The sequence below is a fragment of the Oryx dammah genome, unplaced genomic scaffold (assembly GCF_014754425.2).
Source record: "Oryx dammah isolate SB20612 unplaced genomic scaffold, SCBI_Odam_1.1 HiC_scaffold_21, whole genome shotgun sequence".
Taxonomy (NCBI): domain Eukaryota; kingdom Metazoa; phylum Chordata; class Mammalia; order Artiodactyla; family Bovidae; genus Oryx; species Oryx dammah.
Genome location: NW_024070205.1, coordinates 33,676,767 through 33,699,321, shown reverse-complemented (window position 1 = coordinate 33,699,321; position 22,555 = coordinate 33,676,767). Strand labels below are relative to the sequence as shown.

The following is a 22,555-nucleotide window of genomic DNA, read 5'->3' as shown; positions in this document are numbered from 1 at the left end:
ATGGGAATGACCCATTGCTGTTGTTCAGTCACTAAGTCATGTCCGACTCTGTGTCCCCATGGACTGTAGCCCACCAGGCTCCTCTGTCCTCCACTATCTCCCGGAGTCTGCTCAAATTCGTGTCCATTGAGCAAAACATGAGCCACTGGAGAAGGAAATCGCAACCCACTTCAGTATTCTTGAAGTGGGTTGACCTGAGCAAAGGCCAGAGGTCAGAGGGCACCAGCCTGCTGCAGGAGCAGTAAGGAAACCCAAGAGACAGAGCAAGAGTTGGTGATTAGGGAGCAGCTGCAGGTGAGGCGTGGGGGGTCCAGAGTGAGGAAGGCTTCTGGGCTGCTACAGGAAGTGGCCTTCCCTATCAGTGATGGAGAAGCCTGTGGCCTGACCAGGGATCTGATCTGTAGTCTCAAAGGTGGGTACAGGTAGACAGGAAGAGGGCAGAGAGGCCAGTTTGGGCCTGGGTGCCATGACAGGCTTGGATCAGGAGTTACCTGTGGGCCATGATTCCATCAGGTCCCTCCTTTCTCAGAGCCTCCCGACCTGGGTGAGTGTCCCCAGTGTGCCAGGGTGGACTCCCCCAGGCTCCGTTGCCCAGGGAATCTCAGCAAATACAAGGGCATACCAGGGAGTGGTAACTGAGAGTGAACGCACTCCACTGCCTGTGGTAGAAACAGATGCCTGTCAGGGAACAGCAGCCCCAGTCCCAGGCAAAGGCCCCCAGCCTTCTAAGGGGGAGCTGAGCCATAGGTCTGGGGCTCCCTAGTATGTGAGCAGCTGAGGCTTCTTGCTTGAGGCCAGGGCTGCCTGAACCTTCCAGCTGGACAGGGCTCTAGGAGCAGCCAGCTTCCACGAAACTCAGCACTACAGAAGGAAAACAGACATCCCAGATGAACATGAAAGGCCCTAAAAGATTGGCGCCCAGGCCAGGAGTGGGAAACTCAAGCTCCAGTACTCTGGCCACCTGATGTGAAGAGCCGACTCATTTCCCTGATGCTGGGAAAGATTGAAAGCAAAAAGAGAAGGGGGCGGCAGAGGATGCGATGGTTGGATGGCATCACCAGCTCAGTGGACATGAGTTTGAACAAGGAGATAGTGAAGGACAGGGAAGCCTGGCATGCTGCAGTTCATGGGGTTGCAAAGAGTCAGGCATGACTGAGCAACTGAACAACAACAGGCGTGGGAGACAGACCCAGAGAGGAGGTGCAGCTTGGTCAAGGCCACACAGGGAGCCAGTGGGACCCCGGCCGGTCAGTCAGCCCCTCGGAGACACCATTTCTGTATCTACAGCCCCATGAGGCAAGGGCACTTGTTTGTTTGGTTCACCGATGTGCCCTGGGCACTTGGCCCAGAGCAGATGCTCAATAAATATGAGTTGGATGAGGGGACTTCCTTGGTGGTTCAGTGGCTAGGACTGAACACAGTCCTAATGCAGGTAGGCTGGGTTCGAGCCCTGATAGGGGAACTAGATCCCACGTGCCACAACTAAGGGTTCACATGCCACAACTAAAACCATTATGTGTATGGCAACTAAGACCTGGCATGGCCAAATACATACATAAGTAAAAATAAATAAATATTTTTTAAAGGGATACTTAAGGACTTCAGGAAGGTCATGTACACACTGCTATATTTAAAACGGATAACCAGCAAAGACCTATTGTACAGCACATGGAACTCTGCTCAATGTTATGTGCCAGCCTGGATAAGAGCAGTGGGGTTTGGGGGAGAATGGATACATGTATATGTATGGCTGACTCCTTTCGCTGTTCACTTGAAACTACCACAACATTGTTAATCAGCTATACCCCAATACAAAATGCTTTTGGTGTTTAAAAAAAATTAAAATTAAATAAAAAATATAAGCCACTAGTTACACGAGTCTGTCTGTAAAATGGGCTGATTATGGAGCTACTGCCCAGGGTGAGGCTCAGACGGCTGCTTGGTGTCAGACCCCTGCAGGCACTCCGCAGGAGGGAGCTGGTCAGAAATCTTTGGGCAGACTGGTTTTCTGGCTCTCCGTGACTGGTAGACCATGGCAGGGCCCCAGGGGGAAGACAAGGCCTGGAGCCCTGCCCGCCCCCCACTCTCCCCAGCTTCGATTCTGAGGCCTAAGCATCCCAGCAGAGCCCAGGGCTCTCTTCTTGTTACTCAAGCCCCCGGCGAGCACACGGCTGAGGCAGAGTAAGCATGAGACAGTTCCTGGGCCCCAAGATGCTACCGCCAGGATGGTCAAGAGCTCTGAGGCCTACCTGGTCCTCATCCCCTCTGTGGTCCCCCTCCACCAGACACTAGTGCCCTTGGCCAGGAGGGCTGACCCTCCTGACTCCATCTCCCTCAGACCCAGGGCCTGGAACAGCTCCGGCCCAGTTCTAGCCAGCCCCCATGCCAGCAGCTCAAGAACTCTTTCCCCAGGGGGCTCAGAGGGAAGGTCCCACCACAGCGGTCGCTGAGTCGCAGTGGCAATTCCTCTTCCTCTGGGAGGACTTGCCCAGTGGACTGGGAAAGATTGGAGGAGGGGTGGGTGGGTATGGGCCATTCCCGCACTCTCCAGTCTTTCCCAGTGCCCCCAGGTGCAGCCCATCTTTGGCCAGGCCCTCCCCTGAGGGCTTCCAGCCCTCCTGCTCCTCTGCAGCTTGTCAGAGCAGCCGTGGCTCATGGCTGCCCACAGCCTCCTGTACGGGATCAAGTTTCCCACTCAGTAGCAGCTCTTCCTCCCTCACCTGCCGCCAGGGAGAGATGAGCCCTCGTGAATAATTCACAGCGTTTCACAGCAGGCTCATGAGAGCAGAGCCCAGGTGGCCTCCCCCAGAGCCAGGCCCCCTGGGTCCCCTGACTGCACCCTGCAGCCTGCCAAAGCCTGGGCCTCTGCCCCTCCCCAGCCCCCCAACTCTTGCCCTGGGGTCCCCAGCCTTGGGGAGCAGGAGTCTCTACCTCTGAGTAGGGAGTGGGTGCCAGGCCCCAAGTCCTCCAGCCAGCAGGCCCCACCTCAATTCCCAGCCCTTTCCCCCTACCTGAGCCCAGCCTGACAGTCACACAAAAGTACCTCCTTATCAGCCAAGCCACACATCACTGTGGGAACAGAGCCCCAGGCCTCTGTCCACTTCCTTGAGATTCACTGGGGGCTGGTGGCTCATTGGTCCAGGCCATCTGGCCAGAGAGAGGGTGCCAGGGCCCAATCACAGCCAGCCCCACTGCATGGCCTGGGAGGGCTCAGGGTCTCCCAGGCTCTGAGTCTGCCAGGGTGCCCCCAGCATAGCCTGAGCCTTCCTAAAGCTGCAACCGCAGCCCGTGGAGGCTTGTCCTAAGCCCCAGACTTCTCCATGACTATGGGCTCGGGGGCCAGCCTAGGGCTTCACCGCCACCCCCATCAGTTCTTCCGGGGTGTGGGGCCAGAGGTCCTCAGTTCACACCACTGAAGCTAAGTTGGCACTGCCATCAAACTGGCTTCCTGGGACCCACCGTGTGCAATGGGGGAGGCTGGCAGGTATGAGAGGATGACCACAGCCTGTCTCTCCCCTCTCAGGACCTCCGTGTTGGGTGAGGGGGTGGGGTGAGAACCACCGAGGTGGGGACAGACACAGGTGCACTGCTCCAGTCCTTACCTGGGAGTCTGTCAGGGAGTCTGGGACCAGCCCCCAGGGGTGCTGACGGCTGCAGGGTGGGAGCCGACACCCGAGGGTGCCTGGGGCACTCCTCCTTGAAATCCCACTGATTTTGATGTGACCCAGACCCTGGCTTGTCTGGAGGTGGAGGGTTCACTCCAAAGTGGTACCCAGTGGCCTCTGGTGGGGACGGCTGTGAGACCTTTGTCCCGCAAGGTGCACCTGCTGGCCTCCCATTAACCAAACCAGGCGCCCTTGCTTAGCAAGAACAAGCCAGGCCCAGCCATCCTGGGCCCCGCCTAGGGGCTTTCAGCTGCTCCACTTGCACACCATGTGCCTCTGCCCAAGGGGCTGCCCACTGGAGCTACCCTGCCACCCAGCTGTGGGGCCAGCCTGGCCTCCTGCCTGCTCCCTGGCGGGCAGTGGCCACCCCACCCCCTCACCCTCAAGGGTGAGGACAGGCTGTCCCACCTTGTAGCTCTCAACCTGAGGCTGGGTCCTTTGTCTCCACTTATTTCCCAGGTGTCCCCTTGAACTGACAAAAGTCACCAGTCAGAGCTCCTACCTCAGGTCCCAGGGTCACTGGTGTCCCACTCCCTCTGGGTCTGGGTGGTATCCTCCCCTGGAACCCCTGCTTCCCTCCAGGTACACCTAAGACCTGGCTCCCTCCTCCCCAGGGACTCCATGACTCCCAGGATCTACACTGAACCCCATTCTTCTGCACCCCCACCCCACCCTGGGGTGCACCCAGCCTATGGCTCAGCTGCTTTCTCTGATCAGCCGCTTGCCGAGGGCCCCAGGGGGTTTGAGAGCCCTACCCCCCTGGTTAGTGGGAATGAGCTACCGGCCACAGGGGAGGACAAGCTGCTCTGTAATAGGCCAGGAGGCAGGGCAAGGGTCTGGGCAAGGGGCTACCTCCCTTTACTCTGGATAGCAGCCGTGGCTCCTCCTTCTTGACTAGAGTCTAGGAGCTGCCCCTATGTCCTATTTAGATCAGTCTTGCAAATTAACCCAGGCCAGAGCTAGAGGGCCGCCTGCTGCAGGCTGGTAAGGATCCTGGGGAGGGGAACTGGTCTGTATGGCCATCTCCAGAGCTGGGGTGGGCTGGGGAGGACCTGCCTGTAGGGCTCGAGGCTTGTGGCTTTGGGCAGCCCACCAGGAGGGGAGAATTGTCAGCTTGCCTAGGCGCGGTCTCTGGCCAGGCCCCTGGCCATGGGATGGCCCAGAAGCAGTCATTCCCCTGGCATGCTGGAGAGAGAGACAACCTCAGGTATCCCCCAGAGTCCCCGCTAGCCCACCCAGAGCCCCCTGGAGAAAAGGGTCCTTACTCAGGGTGGGACCTGATGAGAAGCCTCAGGGAGGGGAAGTCTCCTTTGGCGGCGGCATAGTGAACAGGCAGGGTGCCTGTGTCTGTGGCCATGGTGGGATTCCCACCGCCGTGACGCAGCAGCCAGTTCACCACCTCGGGGTGGCCAAAGCGGGCAGCCAGATGCAGGACTGTGGCACCAGAATTGTCTCTGTCCTGTGGGAGGAGACCTCATTAGTCCTGAGCCTGGTCCTGCCTCGCTCAGACCACTTCCTGCATCCCACCAGCCACCAGGGCCCCTCTGTCCTCCGGCGCCTGACTGGCCCCCTCTGAATCTCAGTCCTCAGCGCAGCACCATGCCTTGCATGCTGGGCTCTCAGGACATGGCGCCTGTCATTGTCCCAGCAGGAGTGCCTGTCTGTCACCCAGATGCTCAGGGAATACCCAAAGGAGTCACTGGGTCAGGAAGCATGGCTACTGGACCTGCTCTCAGAGTGAGGAGGTACTCCCTGCACCTAACCCTGCCCCCTCCCTCGTCCCCCCTCGCCCTCCCCCTCCCCAAGTATCCCATAAAAAGAGGCCTCAGGGTTGATGTACCTCCAACACCCCAACCTCAGTGCAGAGAGCAGCCCACCCCAGCAGACTCCCTGCTCCCAGCCCCCAGGGAACAGGCTGTGTCCCTGTGGAGGAGGAAGCCTCTGGCTATTGGTGGGCAGGACCCAGGCAGTTAGCCAGTGGTGGTAGGTGTGGGCTAGAGGCAGCCCTGGGGAAGGGCTTGAACAAGATCCCCTCCTAGGCACTCCAAAGGAGACAGGTCAATGCTTTGGGCTCAGGAGTGCTGATAGCATCTTCTGTGAACATCCAGGTGTGTGTGTCTGTGGGCTGTATGTGGGAGGCGGTATGTGACCTGCCGGCCAAGGCGGGGAGACACCGAGAACCCAGGAGTCTGGACTCAGAGGCTCAGAGTTTTGGAGAGTGGGCACTGGGTCTGGAACAGAATGAGCTCCCAGCACCAAGCACGTGGGATGCTGGAGAGGTAGTCAAGGAGCCCGGCACAGGCACGGGGAGGGGGGTGGGGCAGTGGTGGAGGCAGGCACTGGGGGAACAGGTGTGGCTGAGGCTGCAGGAACTGGAGAGACCCTGAGCTTAAAGAAGGTGCATCTCAGTTACAGGAGAACTGCTGAGGCTCCTCTAACTGAAGAAGTGTTGGTTGCTTTAGTCGTGTCCAGCTCTTTGCAACCCCATGGACTGTAGCCTGCCAGGTCCCTCTGTTCATGGGATTCTCCAGGCAAGAATACTGGAGTGGGTTGTTAGTCCCTTCTCCAGGGGATCTTCCTGACCCAGGGATTGAACCCGGGTCTCCTGTACTGCAGGCAGAATTTTTTACTATCTGAGCCACCAGGGAAGCCTGTAAGAAATGCAGGAAGTGAGGGGGCAAGGGAACAGGGCCCAGGGGTACGGTGGGGAGGTCACAGTCAGACTGTGGGGTTGGGGACAAACAGACTGGCTGATGGGCTAGAACAGAGGCAGAGAGGAAGGGGAGGCAGAGAAATAGCCCACAGGAGGCAGAGGACAATGCCGAGAGGCCTCTGTGTGCGGAATGCCCGCGGAGGACCAGAAGACTGGTTTAGTCTGTCCTCCTGAGCCCAGCAGCTTCCCTCATGGCTCAAACAGTACTAAGACTCTGCCTGCAATGCAGAAGACCCGGGTTTGATCCCTGGGAGGGGAAGATCCCCTCGAGAAGGAAATAGCAATCTACTCTAGTATTCTTGTCTGGAGAATCCCATGGACAGAGGAGCCTGGAGGGCTACAGTGCATGCGACCATGGGGTTGCAGAGTCAGATGCAACTGAATAACTAACACACTTCCTGAGCCCAGCGGACAAAACTGGCTAGAAGTGACCTGGACAGGCCCACAGTGAAATATGCCCTGCACTCCAGCTCTTGAGAAAAACCCTCCTTCCCACTGGGTCTGGGGACAGTGGGCCTGAGGCTCCAGGGGATCTTGATGGCTCTGGGCCCCTGGGTGGGGGTGGAGAGGGAGGCCCCAGGAAGGAGAGGATCACAGGCGTGTGACCTGTCCCCAAGGTCTCAACAGCTCCAGAGGCCCCAGAAGCCTCATGTGCTGTGGCCTGCACCCTAAAGCTGCTTATCTCCCCAGGCTGAGCAGGGCCCAGGATCGAGGTCATCCTCCCCTACATACACAGTTCCGCCCCCAGCACCCAAGCTGGCTGGGGCTAGAGGGCGGGGGACTTGATAAGCTGGGCACAAGGCCACCTGCTCCTCTACCTCCTCTCCAGTGGCTGGGGAGGCTTCCGGTCAAAGCTGGACACCGGAATCGGGGAGGCATGCCACCTCCCAAAAGGGTGGGGAGGCACCACATGCCAGGAACTCCTGATAACAGAGCTGGCTGGGAGATAAGGGACCTTGTCATCTTCCAGCAAGGGTGGGATGGGGGGCCTTGCCATCCGGAGGCTAAAAGGTGGGGGGAATGGGGCCTGGCTATCCCTACGGCCCAGCCAGTCAACTCAGAGTCGCCCCTGCCTCCTCTACTACATCCAGTTAACACAGTGGTCTCTTGCTAAGAGGAAAATGAGTTCTGTCCCTCCATCCTTGGCTTTCCCCTACAACCACAGGATCCTGCAAATTCTGAACCCAGCCTACAATCCTACAGGACCTGGCCCTGCTGGCTTCTCCCTGCCTCATCTCACTTCAGACATGCTCACCTCTTTGCTGTCCCCGTCACAGGACAGAATGTGTCCCCCTCAGGGCTTTGTACTTCCTGCTCCTTGTGCTTGGAATTCGCAGGTCATCACCGGGCCACTTCTTCCCCATCAGCCAAAACTTCCTTCCGAGGTCACCCCTCGGAGGGGCCTTCTCTGGCCACCTTGCCCAAGCAGCTCCCCGATGCTCCCCCCACATGGCCTAGCAGTACCTGGTGGTACCTGGCTTACTCTCTAACCTGTGTGTTTGCTGTTCAGTGTCCTCATGGACTGGCAGTTCCAGGGGATCGGGAGCACACCTGGACCCCAGGCCTAGACCCTGCTGGATGCTCTTGTTTCTGGCAGGACTGAGCAGGAAAGCTACACACCAGACCTCAGCTGCCTCCTTTACGTCCCACTCAGGAGAGGCCAGACTGGCTGATACCAGCCCCGTGGCCACTGAGTGAGACCAGGCTGGGTCTCAGGGCAGGAAGACTCAGGCTAAGCTGAAGAAGCTGGGAAGTGGGAAGGTGCTGATGTCCTGGGATCAGCTCAGATCCTGGGAAGGACCCCATTTACCAACTCCCCCCCTCCTTAGGGACACATGCAACTCAACCCGAGGTAGGCTGCAAGATTTTGTGCACCACCCTTCCCAGACCTGATCCTGAAGGACATGGGCTTCTGACTCCAGGCCCTTTGTTCCCCCCGCCCACTCTCCAGGACTCCCACACCCTCAACCTTAAATGCTATCCTGGTTGAGCCCAACTCCATTCTGGTTTATCACCTGGTAATCTTTTAGGTGGTGGCCAGGGCTTGCCAGAGCATCTGCTCGGGTACTCTCAACCCAGGAGCCCACCCTGCCCCAAGTCCTTTGGAGGGAACTCCAAATCAAGCTTGGCTCCGCGGTGCCCCAAACCATCCATCCTTGAGCCACGAGGGCTCCAGGCCAGAACTCCTTCCTGGGGAGGAAGCCCCCTCGGCAGCCCAGTGAGCGGCGCAAACTCACATGCACTTCGCAGCCTCCCTGTGAGAGCAGCCACTGCAGGCAGGCGAGGTGACCAGTGGCGGCGGCGTCGTGGGCCGGCGTGGCGCCGTTGCGCGCGCGGGCCGCAGCGGGCAGACCGGCCTCCTCCACCAGGAAGCGCAGACAGTGCAACTTGCCGGCGCGGGCAGCGTGGTGCACCGGCAGCGCGTCCAGCGGGTCGCGCAGCGAGGGCTCCAGCAGGCGGGCGGCGTGCAGAGACCGCAGCACGTCCAGGTCGCCCTGGCGCGCCGCCTGCAGCGCCTGCTCCAGGGCCATGGTGCCGCCTGCGGCGCCGCGACCTGGGCTCAGCGCGTCCCCCGAGGCGCCATACGCCCTTCCTCTGGCACAGGGAGAGCCGGCGGCCGGGCCGTCTGGGCCTGCGGGTCGGGAGGCGGAGCGGCTGCCGGCCCGGCCTCTGTCCCGCGTTGCCTCGCCGGCTCAGCTCGGCCTCCGCCGCGCTCTGGGGCCGCGGGGCCCGGCTTAAGGCTCGGGCCTGCCCCCGTCCCCGCCCCCGCCACGCCCCGCCCCCGCCTCCGCCTCCGCTCCGAGCGCCCGACTGCGGCCACAGGGGCGGGGCACCCAGGGACTTCTCTCCTAATTTATTATACCTCCGGTCAGAAAGGAGAACCCAGAGGGTGATCAGACTGGGTTCGAATTCGAGAGCCGTCCAGAGCGTCCAGACGAACTCATTCATCAATCTCGTGCCAGATGGAGGCGCTGGGGACAGAAGCCAGCAAACAGTGACGGTGTGATCAGAAAAGGAAAACGGGGAGCTAGGGAGTGAGTTGTGGAGGCCACGTGGGCAGCCGGGGAAGGGCCATCTGGGAAGGGGCGGTGGGCTGGGCTTTATTCGAAGGCACAGAGGAAAGCCCCAGGCCTGAGAGACTTGGGGAGCAAGGGCCATGCACCAGGAACCGGCCTAAAAAGTCCTTAAGGGGTTCTGGGTCTATGCCTTGGAGGGTGGGACGGGTGCTGGGTCCTCAGCATTTCTGGGTCCCCGAGACCCTGATAACTGTCCTCAGATTTCAGATTTCCCAAAGAAGGGTGAGAAAGAAGGGGGAAAAGATAGGAAGGCCTGGTGTACTCTGGTTTCCGGTCCTAGAGACCCTGGGCTCAGAGACCCTGGGCTCAGAGAGCGCCCAGAGCTACCCTCTGGGGTGGGGGAGTCAACTGTGAGCTTGGGGCCCTGAGGCTGCCAAATAAAGAGAGGCAGAGAAGCAGGCTGCAAGGGCTGGGGAGAGGGAGGGGGTGGGCACAGGGGAGGCACTCCAGAGCATTCACCCGGGGAGCAGGACTGGGACAACTCTGCAAGGATGCAGGATGGCTCTGGGAGGGCAGTGGGCCAGGAGAGCACAGGTACACCAATCTGCCCGCCTGCTTGGCCAGAAGCCCTTCGTGGGAACTGGAGGGAGGCCCTGCGGGCTGGACAGGAGAAAGAACTGCTGGAAGACAGGGCTGTGTAGCTGTGAGAACTCAGTCAGCACACCCGGCGACCTTGAAACATCCAGTGTCCTTCCTCCTGATGGAAGTGACCCTTCCTCACCACCTCCCCACTGGAGCCCTGCGAGTGCTCTGCCAGGGGCTGTTTTACCCAATGGCTAGTGGGACAGGCACAGGATGGTGCTGGAAATGCCTAGAGTGAAGGGGCCTCCAGGAAGAGGTGTGTGTGTGTGTGTTAGTTGCTCAGTTGTGTCCAACTCTTTGTGACCCCATGGATTGCACCACGCCAGGCTTCCCTGTCCATCACCAACTCCCAAAGCTTGCTCAGACTCATGTCCACTGAGTTGATGATGCCATCCAACCATCTCATCCTCAGTTGTCCCTTTCTCCTACTGCCTTCGATCTTTCCCGGCATCAGGGTCTTTTCCAGTGAGTCAGTTCTTCTCATCATGTGGCCAAAGTATTGGAGCTTCAGCTTCAGCATCAGTCCTCCTAATGAATATTCAGGACTGATTTCCTTCAGAATGGACTGGTTGGATCTCTTTGCAGTCCAAGGGATTCTCAAGAGTCTTCTCCAACACCACAGTTCAAAAGCATCAGTTCTTCAGTGCTCAGTTTTCTTTATGCTCCAACTCTCACATCTGTACATGACTACTGGAAAAGCCATAGCTTTGACAGACCTTTGTCGACAAAGTAATGTCTGCTTTTTAATAGAACAGTTGGTGTCCAATTACCTGGGGCTACCACTAGGTGGCGCCACATGCAGTGGACTTAGAGTGTCATGAGCTTAGTCGCTCAGTCCTGTCCAACTCTTTGCGATCCCATGGACTGTAGCCCACCAGGCTCCTCTGTCCGTGGGGACTCTCCAGGCAAGAATACTGGAGTGTGTTTCCATGCCCTCTTTGGGGGCATATTCCCAACCCAGGGATCCAACCCAGGTCTCTTGCCTTGCAGGCGGATTCTTTACCATCTGAGCCACATGGTACCCTCCTAAACTGGATCTTCTGGGCCTCAGTGGCCATATGGGTTTCTAGCCACTACCACCACACCAGACCCACCTCACTCCCCCATGGGACCTGTGACTGCTGGGGTCTAGGACCCTTACCCAGTGGTTTTCAGACCAGGGGAGGGAGGCGTCTTAGCCTGGCAGCGTCAGCGATTCAGTTGGCACTTGGTGCCTACTAGAGCAGCCCTCCTATAGCCTACACAGTGGCAAGTGTACCCTGAGTGTTAGGGGTACTTTGAGGACAAAGAACTAAAGTGGCTTCTCTTTTCTAGGGGGTGTACACCACACGGCATGCAGGATCTTCCCCAACCAGGAAAAGAACTCATGCCCCCTGCATTGAGAACACAGAGTCTTAACGACTAGATCACCAGTGAAGCCTGTAAAATAGCTTATCTTGAAGGCCCCTCCGTGTGCTTTCTCCATTAAAAAAAAAATTCCTGCAATTCTTATCCTTCCCTCCAAGTGGGCCCCCATTCCTGGACACTCTCATCTATCACATGGTTTTGTCATTCTGGGGATCAGATCACAGTGATGTGCTGCTGTTAGGGCACTGGTCAAGGCAGAAGAGCTGTCCCTCCCGCTGCCCATAAGGACAACTCCATAGGAGTCACCTGTGAGCACCCATCCTTGCTGACCATCTTCTCAGACTCCTTTCTGAGGATGCCACTCAAAGTCAAGCTGAGATACAGGCTTTCTCTGTCCTTTCTGGGCTGCACTGTGTCCATTGGATCCTCCCAAGCATCTCTAGAGAGCCCATAACCAGCAAGAACACATTTTTGGAACTTATCAGGCATCATGCCAAGCTTCATATACATATTTAACCCCACAGGGATGCTATGAGAGAGGCACAACACTACGCCCATTTTACAGCTGAGAAAACTGAGGCACATGGAGGTTCTTTTTGTTTTGCTTATTGTTTTGGTTTTTAACTTAATTATAATTTTTAAATTTATACTTGGCTGCAGTGGGTCTTTGTTGTGGCACACAGACTTTCTCCAGTTGTGGTGCACTGACTTCTCATTGCCATGGTTTCTCTTGTTGCAGAGCACAGGCTCTAGGAGCATGGGCTTCAGTGGATGTGGCACACGGGCCTACCTGCTCCATGGCATGCAGGATCTTCCCGGACCAGGGATCGAACCCATATCCCCTGTGTTGGCAGATGGATTCTCATCCACTGGACCACCAGGGAAGTCCTGGTTTTGCTTTTTATTTTATCTTGCCCGAGGTGACACAAATAGTAAGGGGCAAAGCTCAGAGGCAGATGCTTCTGTGCCCTTCCTTCTTCCCTCTGCCCCTGAAGTTCCCTCCGCCCAGAGCACCTCCAGTGTCCCCCAGATATCAGTCCCTCCAGTGTCCCTCCAGATATCAGTTTAGGGGCTCCCTCCCCAACCTGGAGATTCTTCTGCTGGGATCAGGCATCTGCCCATCCCAGCTACTTGGAAAACGGCTGTTCAGACCCCTCTCCCCACTCAAGGGCAGGGACTCAGGTGAAATGTGTCCCCACTGTACCCTAAAGTGGTCTCAGCTTCCTTAAAGTCTGCATCCCTGAATTCTGTCCACTGGGTTGTCTTACCTAAGTTCCCTTGCTTATAAATGACTCCTTCCTCCAGATAAACCAGCAAAACCCCCAGAACTCTTCTGATGAAGGGAACAGCCATGGGGGACTAGAGGAAGGACTTTAAAATCTGGGGTAGGGGCTTCCCTGGTGGTACAGTGGTTAAGAATCTTCCTGCCAATGTAGGGGACACAGGTTTGATCCCTAGTCCGGTAAGATCCCACATGCTGCATAGCAACTAAGCCCATGTGCCACAATTACTAAGCCTGTGGTCTAGAGCCCAGGAGTTGAAGCTGCAGAGCCCACGTGCCACAACTACCGAAGCCTGCAGACTCTAGAGCCTGTGCTCCGCTATAAGAGAAGCCATGGTAATGAGAAGCCCATGTACCCCAACTAGAGAGTAGCCTCCACTTGCCACAACCAGAGAAAGCTCACACAGCCATGAAGATCCAGTGCAGCCAAAAATAAACAAACAAACACGATTAAAAAGAAAAGGTTAAAAAACAAACAAAACAAAACTAGGGTAACTGGAATTTCCTCGCAGTCCAGTGATAAGGGCTCTGTGCTTCCACTTCAGGAAGAATGGATTCGATCCTAGGTTGGAGATCTAAGATCCTGCATGCTGCAGGACATAAATAAATAAATAAATAGTTAAAGTGAAAGTCGCTCAGTCATGTACAACTATTTATGATCCCATGGACTATACAGTCCATGGAATTCTCCAGGCCAGAATACTGGAGTGGGTAGCCTTTCCCTTCTCCAAGGGATGTTCTCAACCCAGGGATTGAAACCAGGTCTCCCATATTGCAGGTGGATTCTTCACCAGCTGAGCTAAAGGGAAACCCAAACAAATAAAATTTGGGGTAATTGAAAAGGGAGTTTTCTCCCCCACCCTTTAGGCTTCAAAATGGTGGTCCACAGACATGGACAGGACTGTTCTAGGAAGAACCTTCTTCCCCAGGAGTCAGGTTCAGGGTCTCTCAGCCAGGATGCAGATATTGGTGCGGGGAGGGGGGCTATTGGTACAAAGAGGAATGTGTGTGGCCCAGGTGTGGTAGGTGGGGATCAGTGAGGGATCCATGAGGTCCTTTCCTTTGAGCCCCTAAAGAATCATTAATGACCTGGGAGGAGACCTGCTCATAGGAGCTCTGAGCTCAACGACTGGAGGAGACAGTGGCTTAGGCATCCCCAGGCCCTACTTCGCTAACTATGCCGAGTTACTCTAATAGCCAGGACAGTCATGGGGTGTAAAGGAGGTGAGAACCAAACGGCCCTTAGGGTATAGCATGTATTTCACACGCGGTAGTCTGTCAGGTCTGGGCAGCACGAGCTCCCCCACTCGCCAGGTTGCTCGTCCTTTTCCTGAATGGCCCGCTGCCCTCTCAAGCCCTGCGGGGGGAGCACGCGGTCTGGGAACTTCGGCCAAACGTCGAAGGTGGGCTCAGAGATGGGGGTTTGGTTGGTGGAGGGGATGGGCCCCCTCCAGTACCCGGGACAGCGCCGGTCGGCTCCACCCACCCTGTGGTTCCTTCTCTCGGCCGGGGTCCGTGGGTCCAGCCCGCCCTCCTCCCGTGGGTCGGCCTGGCGGTCCGCCGTGCTGGCCGTTGCGCGGCCAGCCGGTTGAGGGCGGGCAGCCTCGAGCAGATGGGCGGGGGACGCCCAGCCAGTTTGCGGCAGCAACGGCCACGCGGCGCGGAGGCGGGCCCCGGGGCCGCTGGGGCCCGGGCGGGCAGGGAGAGACTGCGCCCAGGACCGCCCCGCCCCGCCCGTCACGTGAGCTCCGATTGTCCCGCGGGTGGGAGCCGGGAGGTGGAGCCAGTGAAATGAAAATGAGCTCTGAGTGCTCCTGGATTGCCTCGTCTTTCGTGGGCCTCAGTTTCCCTATGCAAAACCGAGGACAAGGGTGTGGGGGCAGGTGGTCCCTAAGTCGGTGAGGGCCGGAGGACTCTACGGAGCCGCAGGGGGCTTAGTCCTGCCTGGCCAGTTTCCAGCCGTTGGAACCGAAGCAAGTTGAGATCTCTTTCCGGGCCTCGGTCTCCCCTTCTAGCCCCGCAGGCCAACTGGTGGGGCGAGTCTCTCCCCGTAGTAGAAACCTGAGCTGAGTAGTAACTCCCTGACGCCGGGGACTTGAGGGTCCCGCCGCCCCGGGTGCCCTGCCCAGGCCCAGGGCGGGGCTCAGAGGAGCCGCTGATCTCGAACGAGGGAAGGGCAGCGCTGGACAAGGAAGGGCAAGGGCCTGGCCCCAACCTCTTCCCTCCAGCTCCCACACACCCCCGCAGGTGCTCTGGGAGGAAGGCGCCCCAGGCCCGCGCCCCAGGCCCGCGACCCCGCCGCAGATGCGACGCCAAGGCCTGGAGCGGGATCCCGGGGGCTCCGCCGTCCCCCCTCCCGCCCCCACCTCGCGCAGGAACAAAGGCGGAGGTGGGACCCACAGGCGGCCTGACTCCGCGGGGCGGGGCGGGGCGGGGCGGGCCCGCTGTCTCCTTAAAGCCGGGCTGCGGGCGTGGCGCGCGCACCACTGGCTCCCCCTCGGGTCGTGCACCGGACCTCCCTGCGGGCCTCGGTCTCCTTTCGGTGTCTGCGCGCTCGCGCGCAGGTCTCCACGGGCCGGCCCCACAGCGGCGCCGCTTTCCCGCCGAGCATGGGGCTGCCTCGGAGGGCAGGGGACCCGGCGGAGCTGCGCAAGGTAGGAGCCAGGGGACTGCCGACTGGGGGCAGAGCGGCGGGGGCGGGGGCCTGGACGTAACCGCGGCCTACACACCCGCCTGCAGAGCCTGAAGCCGCTGCTGGAGAAGCGGCGCCGCGCACGCATCAACGAGAGCCTGAGCCAGCTCAAGGGGCTCATTCTGCCGCTGCTGGGCAGGGAGGTAAGTGCTGGGGCCTCGGGGCCCTGCCAGGCGCACTGGGGCTGGGGGTAGGGGGTCCCTGGGTGCGGGGCGAGGAGGCCGAGCGGGCAGAGATCCTCTTGCCCCAGGAGCCGATAAGGGGCCAACGCGTGGCGCGCAAGGCTCGGGGAGGCCACCCACCGCCGGCCAGGGCGTGCGGAGCACCCAGCTTCTGGGAGCGCAGTGCTCACGGCAGCCTGCGGGAGGTCTGTCTTGTTTGTACGTCTCTCTGTCCCTTTCCTTCGTGGCCCGGCGCAGAGCTCCCGCTATTCTAAGCTGGAGAAAGCGGACATCCTGGAAATGACCGTGCGCTTCCTGCAGGAGTTGCCTGCGTCCTCCGGCCCGACGGCGGCGCCCAGTGAGTGACCCCACCCCGCCCCTGCCCGGCCCCGCGGCCAGCGCTCCAGCCCGCGCCTGACGCCGCTTTCCGTCCGCAGCACCCTCCGACAGCTACCGCGAGGGCTACCGAGCCTGCCTGGCGCGCCTGGCCCGCGTGCTACCCACCTGCCGCGTCCTGGAGCCTGCCGTGAGCGCTCGGCTGCTGGAACACCTGCGCCGGAGGGCGGCCAGCGCCACCTCCGACGGCGGGCGCTCTGGTGACCCTTGCAGCCCGCCAGCGCCCTCCCCGCCGCCCGCCCCCGCGCCCTCACCACCCGAACCTCCCCGGAACCCGGGTCTCTGGAGGCCCTGGTAGCCCCCACGGCCGTTCTGCGGACCCTGCTGACTGCGTGGGACCAGGGGCCCTGGACAGACTCAGGAAGCTCTTGGAGGCGGCTCCCGTTCCCACCACGAGAGACCAGCCTGGTACTTAACAACCGGGGCAGATCCGGATGTCTGTGATCTGTGCTTGGAGACTGAAGTCCACCGGGACTCAGGAAATAAGGGGAGAGGTTCAGCCCCAGCTTGGGACGTCTGGGCTGGAAAAAGCCTCCTGCCTCAGCAGGTGGAAGGGCTCGGGAGCTGGGCCAGTCACAGCTGCCCCCAAAGCCCACACACCTGCCCCAGTGCTGGCAGCAGCCCAGGGGCTGGGCCAGGAGCTCACCTGAGCCAGGTGCAGCCATCTGCTCTGACTGGTCACTGCTCTCCCAGCCCTGCATGAGTCTGCCTCCTCACCAACTCATCCTGGGAACCTCTGGACAGGGGGCAGCAGCAGCCTGAAGGGCTCTGCAGGTGGGGGAGCCTTGACCTCCACTCCTGGCTTCCTGCCTAAAGTTTCCAGTTAATTATAGGGACAGGATGCCGCAGGGCTGTGTGCCTAGAGGTGGGCGCTTCCTTAGGTAGGCTCGGGAAGGATTTATTCCCTCAAGCACTAAGTTAGCACCTGTGTACCGCACACCAAGTCCGGTGGTCTTGGATGTGAAGAGGGATGCTACAAGAGTGAGGATGCCCTGTGGCATGGAGGAAGCTTGCTGCCTTGAAGGGCTGGGCCTGGGGCCCCGCACAGAGCCAGTGCTGATGCGGTTAGCCTGAGGCAGCAGAAACTTGGAGGATGACATGGCAGGTTGAGGAACAGGAGTCCACTTTTCTCATCTTCTCTTTTGAACTGCTCTCTGCTACTGTCAGGACAGATAAGTGGAAGCAACTTGTTCTTAAGACTTTTCTGGCTTCCCCATGAAAGCCAGAGAGACTTTGAGGGTCCAGAGGGGAGGGGGTGCTGTGCATGCCAGCAGCGGGTGTCAGGTGGTCACCGGTTTCTCCCCAACTCAGTCATGTTCCCAGCACCTCCTGGGGCTTCATGGAGCATTTATGGGAGACGGGGAGTCCTCACTCCCCATCCCCAGTCCCCAGTCCAACAAGCCTGTGTGAGGGACTGGGGCACTGGGGGAAGAAGATAGAGCTGATGGGAGGGGTCATTAACTGAGCTATATGCCACAAAAGTCTGTGATGACCTAGGCACTGACTCCAGTGGCAGGTTTTGGGGAGGCTGCGGGCATCATTGAAGAAGTCAATGTTAAGACAGGAGGGTGAACTTCTGGCAAGGTTGGCCATCCTACCACCTGTCTGGGCCAGCTGGCTGGACTGTATGCTCCTGGAGGGCAGGGCTGGGGCCGAGTGTACCTCTTTGTCCCCAGGGAACTTGGCACGTGGCGGGTGCTCAATAAACATCGTGAGCTAATAAACAGGCGATGTGACTGGTCCATGCTCTATGGAACCCCGACAGCCTGGTTTTTGACACCCGCCCTCCGGATCCCTAACATCCCTTTGAAAAGCTGCTGCACCAGAGCCCATACTCCCCAGGACAAGTGTGGGGGTGGGAGTGGAGAGGGGGCAGGGCAGTCCCTGGGAACACAAGCCTGCATGCCTGAGCACCCAGGAGCAAGTGGAGGGGGGCAGGTAATCCACAAGCCCACATCCACTTCGTGAGTTCAAGTTTCCTCCTTGAGTCAAGGACTTCCATCCCTCGGGCACACCCTGGGCAGGCTCCTTGACCCTTTAAGAACTTTCAATAGAGGTTTAAACTTGGTAAGAACTGACCCACTAGAGGCCACTGCTTTCTTCTGAGCCCATCTGGATCCCCAACTCTGTGACTCTCGTTGACCTGGCCCCAATCAAGCCATAAGACAGGTGGTCAGGAGGCGGGTGTGTTTAGGCTAGTGACTCACAGGATCAGGTATTGTGGGGTTCTGAGGCCAGTCAAACCCTGGCAAGGGGATGAGGCATGCCCAGGCGAGTGCGGTTCTGCACCCCAGGCGAGAAGCTGGTTTCCCAGCAGGGACATGCAGGAGCTGCCTAGAAGGTCTCAGCTGGCCCTCCAAGCTGGGCTTGTGAAATAGGGACACCAACAGCTCTCCTCCACAAGGCACCTGCTGGCGCCTCCCTCAGGCAACTCCCCAGGTATTCCCAGGGCCCTGTCTCGTGGTCAAAGCAGAGCAGGCTCCTAAGGTGTGGGAGGGAGGTGGCCTCACTCAGGACCATTGAATGACCCTTACAAGGCTCACAGGGTGCCCAGCAGACAGCTCTTGCAACATTCTCTCTGCTCTGGTCCTGTGACTGAGTCTAGCTGTGTCTGGTTATCATGCTTGGTTGGAGAAAAGGCTCCCACGTCTCGAAAACCAGTGGGTGAAATGGTCCAATGACCTAATGACGGCGGGAGCGCTGAGCTGTCGAGGAGACTCAGGCTGGGGCCAGTTCGCACCCAGCCTGCTGGCACCAGTTACTTTGGAGAAGGCAGGTGTGGTTTCCATGAGTGAGAGAAAAGAGCAGGTTACCAAGGAGGACTCCTCTAATAAACATTTACAAATTGCTCTGCTCTGCCTGGGAAGCCCAGATTCCAAGGCTGAGTCTTCCATGGGTTTATCTGGAATAAGATCGGAATGAACATAGCCTGTGGGGACCATCTGGAAAAATCTGCGCCTTTGAAGAGTCCTCCCCAGAGTGCTTTGGGGTGACCACTCTGGAGACGGGTTAGCACAGAGGGGGCTGTCCCCGCCGTGTGCGGACAGCCACCTCATTTATCAATAAGCAGTCATATTTACTTTTTTATTTTTAATATTTATTTATTTGGTTGTGCTTGGTCTTGTGGCATTCAGGATCTTCAATCCTCATTGTGGCATTCAGGATCTTCAACAGCTCAGTTGTGGCATGGGAGATCTAGTTCCCTGACCAGGGATCAAACCTGGGACCCCTGCATTGGGAGCAAGGAGTCTAAACCACTGGACCACCAGGGCAATACTTACTTAAAAAAAACACACCAGGTTGCTATCGCTGGCCCAGTGAACTAACTCACCCAGTGGTGTTATTTCCCCTGGTTTTACTTCTTGTCTGGCCCCCTGCCAGTGTGGCCGTGTCTCTGGGGTGCATGTGCCTGTGTGTGTGTGTCCCTGAGCAGCCAGGTGGCCGCCCTGCAGAGAGCTGCCTGGGCATGCGAGGAAAGGGAGAAGGCAGCCACCCACTGAGGGTTCCCGGTGAGCAACTGGTTTCACTTTGGGTTTTGAGAGGCCCTGGCAAAGCCCCAGGCTCTTAAAGCAGCTATAATAAAACTCTGAATGGTTTCAGGAGCGTGAGAAAGGCACTAGAGGGCACGCCCTAGATGCACATGTGGTGTCTTGTTACAGAAGGCCCGTTGGAGGGCAGTAGGGAGCAAGGGCTGGTGTCTGGTCACAGGACGACGCTTTATGAGCCCAGGGTACCCTGGTCTGGGGCTAAGGAAGGAAGAGTTTCAGCTGATTATGTGCCCACTGCTGGTTCTGTTTGGAGGGCAGGCAGGAGAGTCCTATGTCTTGGTGCTCAGCACATTAAAAACGTCTGGGAAGGACTTCCCTAATGGTCCAGTGGTTAAGACTCCATGCTCCCAGTGTAGGGGCCTGGGTTCAATCCCTGGTAGGGGAACTAGATCCCACATGACTCAAGGAAGGCCTGGAGCAGCCCCCCTCAACCCAAACAAATCCCCAAACAAAAACCAAACCAAAAACCTTGGGGAACATAGGACAAAGTGCTTAAAGAAAATCATTTTGGACTCCAGGAATCAGAGACAAATCCAGGTTTTATGGGGACTACATTTTGAGGCCCTCTGTAAGAAAACGTAAAATTATGAGTATAGATTTAGGATGGAAATGAATATTCAGAACGAAAAATCAGTTACATCAAGCTAGTGCTGCTTGCAGACTCCTGTCCTGTCCCTTTATGTTTCTCTTTAAGCAATTTACCAACCTGCTTCCGCAGGAATGCTTCCTGGTGACACCCCTCTCCCCCACCCCCACCCCTCCCCTCTGCTCCTAAAACATTCTGCTACCTGTCCTTGCTTGTGGGCAGACCCAAGCTTGAGCCTCATCAGCCGCATGGTAATTCCATTTATGCCCAGAATGTATCCTGGGTCTCCTGCAATGACAGTAATAAGATAAATACCTTCTCTTTGCTTCCTCCATTTGTTTTAGGCTATAAATTACAAGGTATAAAGTGGAAGTGTTAGTCAATCAGTAGTGTCCAACTCTTTGCAACCCATGGACTGCCAGGCTCCTCTGTCCATGGAATTCTCCAGGCAAGAATACTGGAGAGGGTAGCCATTCCCTTCTCCAGGGGAACTTCCCAACCCAGAGACTGAACCTGGGTTTCCTGCATTGCCAGTGGATTCTTTACAAGGTATAGATTCACACAAACATTTACATCATTCAATTTTCCCCCTCTTTGCACCACCTGGGAAGCTGGTGAAATGCAGATTCCTGGGTCCCACTTCCAGGGGTTCCGATTTTCTGTGTTTGAGTCAATAGATTCACACCTTTCACTTGACACAGTGTTAATTTGACTGAGGGGGAATTCCCTGGGGGTCCAGTGGTTAGAATTCAGCACTTTCAGGGCTGGGGCCCGGGGTTCCATCTCTGGTCAGGGAACTAAAATCATAAACAGTGCAGGAACAATCTAGATATTTATAAGTAAAGTGTACATGCATAAAAATGGACAAATTATAGTTGCACAACCTGATTCATTATGATAAAATAGATATACTCATGAAAAGTGAAAGTGTTGGTCACTCAGTCACATCCTACTCTTTGTGACCCCATGGACTGTAGCCCACCAGGCTCCTCTGTCCATGGGATTTCACAGGCAAGAATACTGGAGTGGGTAGCCATTCACTTCTCCAAGGGATCCTCCCAACCCAGGAACTGAACCCAGGTCTCAATCTGAGCCACCAGGGAAGCCCATACTCATGGAAACCACTCCCTAGATCAAGACACACAACATCAGCAGCCCTCCAAAAGTCTCCTTCCTGCTTGAGCAAAGAGGCCACACCCTAGTACCGGGGATGCTGGGGGCTGGTCTGGGGGGAATGGGAAGTTAGCCCATTCAGTGGGCACAGAGTTCTCCTTCTGCAAGATAAGAAGAATTCTGGAGATGGATAGTGGTGATGGTTGCCCAGTAGTGTGAATGGACTTAATACCACTGAACTGCACACAGAAAAATGGTTGAGATACTAAATCTTATGTGGATTTTACCACCAATACATTGAAAGATACCATATCTGAGACATCCTCAGTGGTCCAGTGGTTAAGGCTCTGCCTTCCAATGCAGGGGGTGCAAGTTTGATCCCTAGTTGGGGAACGAAGGTCCCACATGCTGTGGGGTCTGGCCAATTTTTTTTTTTTTTTTTTAAGATACCACATTTGGAATTGGGACAGCTACTCAACTGAGTCCTTCAGGCTCCATCTGGTTTTCACAGTGACCAGTCTGGTCAATTAAATGAAGCTGTGACGCATCTCTTAGGTTTTTAAGTGTGGCAATAATTCTTGCCACTCTGGGAATCTAGGTTGTTTTGATTTACTATCTTGGTTGTGGGCTGTTTGGAAGTTTGCACTTTTTTTCAAACTGTGTTAGTAATCCGGTGACAACTTTAGCAACTTATGAATATATGTACTGTTAATTTGATATATGCTATTAATAATTATCCATCCATTCCAAAATGAGCACGCTTTTAAAAAATGATGCCTAAAATGGTGATGGACAGGGAGGCCTGGCTTGCTGCGATTCATGGGGTCGCAAAGAGTCGGACATGACTGAGCAACTGAACTGAACTGAATGATAGATGTATGTGATAGTGCTTTACTTCTAAACAAAGAATGACATAGAAAGGATTAAATTAATAGACATCTATTTTCCCACTATGCTTTCATTAATTTTTATCATATGTGTTTTCTCTACCTTTGTTTTCTCTTTGATTCCAGCTAAAAGCATATTCTAAAGGATTTGATTTAGGTCATACCTGAATGGTCTAGTGGTTTTTCCTACTTTCTTCAGTTTAAGTCTCAGTTTTGCAATATGGAGGTCATGATCTGAGTCACAGTCAACTTCTGGTCTTGTTTTTGTTAACTGTATAGAGTTTCTCCATCTTCGGCTACAAATAATATAATCAGTCCGATTTTGGTATTGACCATCTGGTGATGTCCGTGTGTAGAGTCATCTCTTGTGTTATTGGAAGAGGGTGTGTGCTATGACCAGTGCATTCTCTTGGTAAAACTATTAGCCTTTGCCCTGCTTAATTCTGTACTCCAAAGCCAAACTTGTCTATTACTCCAGGTATCTCTTGACTTCCTACTTTTGCATT

At 56.7% G+C, this 22,555-nt stretch overlaps 2 protein-coding genes across 5 annotated transcripts in view; one reads left to right on the top strand and one right to left on the bottom strand.

Moving 5' to 3' along the window:
- ESPN (espin) overlaps nucleotides 1–8,909 on the bottom strand; it is a 33,610-nt gene extending 24,701 nt beyond the window's left edge. For all 3 annotated transcript variants that reach the window (XM_040263298.1, XM_040263299.1, XM_040263300.1), the window contains exons 1-2: nucleotides 8,616–8,909; nucleotides 4,931–5,124 (exon numbers count right to left, since the gene is read on the bottom strand). In XM_040263298.1, coding sequence (XP_040119232.1) covers nucleotides 4,931–5,124; nucleotides 8,616–8,909 — 488 coding nt within the window. The remainder of the gene's footprint in view (nucleotides 1–4,930; nucleotides 5,125–8,615) is intronic.
- A 6,243-nt stretch (nucleotides 8,910–15,152) lies between these two features.
- Nucleotides 15,153–17,671, top strand: HES2 (hes family bHLH transcription factor 2). Of its 2 annotated transcripts, none has more exons than XM_040263290.1 (4): nucleotides 15,153–15,320; nucleotides 15,406–15,501; nucleotides 15,778–15,877; nucleotides 15,957–17,671. In XM_040263290.1, exons 1-4 carry the CDS (start codon nucleotides 15,276–15,278, stop codon nucleotides 16,211–16,213), a joined length of 498 nt encoding a protein of 165 aa, XP_040119224.1. In that variant the 5' UTR covers nucleotides 15,153–15,275; the 3' UTR covers nucleotides 16,214–17,671. The 2 variants fall into 2 exon arrangements, with proteins under 2 accessions (XP_040119224.1, XP_040119226.1); XM_040263292.1 differs by having other exon boundaries at nucleotides 15,163–15,320; nucleotides 15,841–15,877.
- Nucleotides 17,672–22,555: the final 4,884 nt, after the last annotated feature.

Coding starts and splice junctions, on each gene's coding strand:
- HES2 (XM_040263290.1), top strand. CDS start 15,276: ATGGGGCTGCCTCGGAGGGCAGGGGACCCGGCGGAGCTGCGCAAG. Junction 15,321..15,405: donor ACCCGGCGGAGCTGCGCAAG/GTAGGAGCCAGG, acceptor ACCCGCCTGCAG/AGCCTGAAGCCGCTGCTGGA. Junction 15,878..15,956: donor CGGCCCGACGGCGGCGCCCA/GTGAGTGACCCC, acceptor TTCCGTCCGCAG/CACCCTCCGACAGCTACCGC.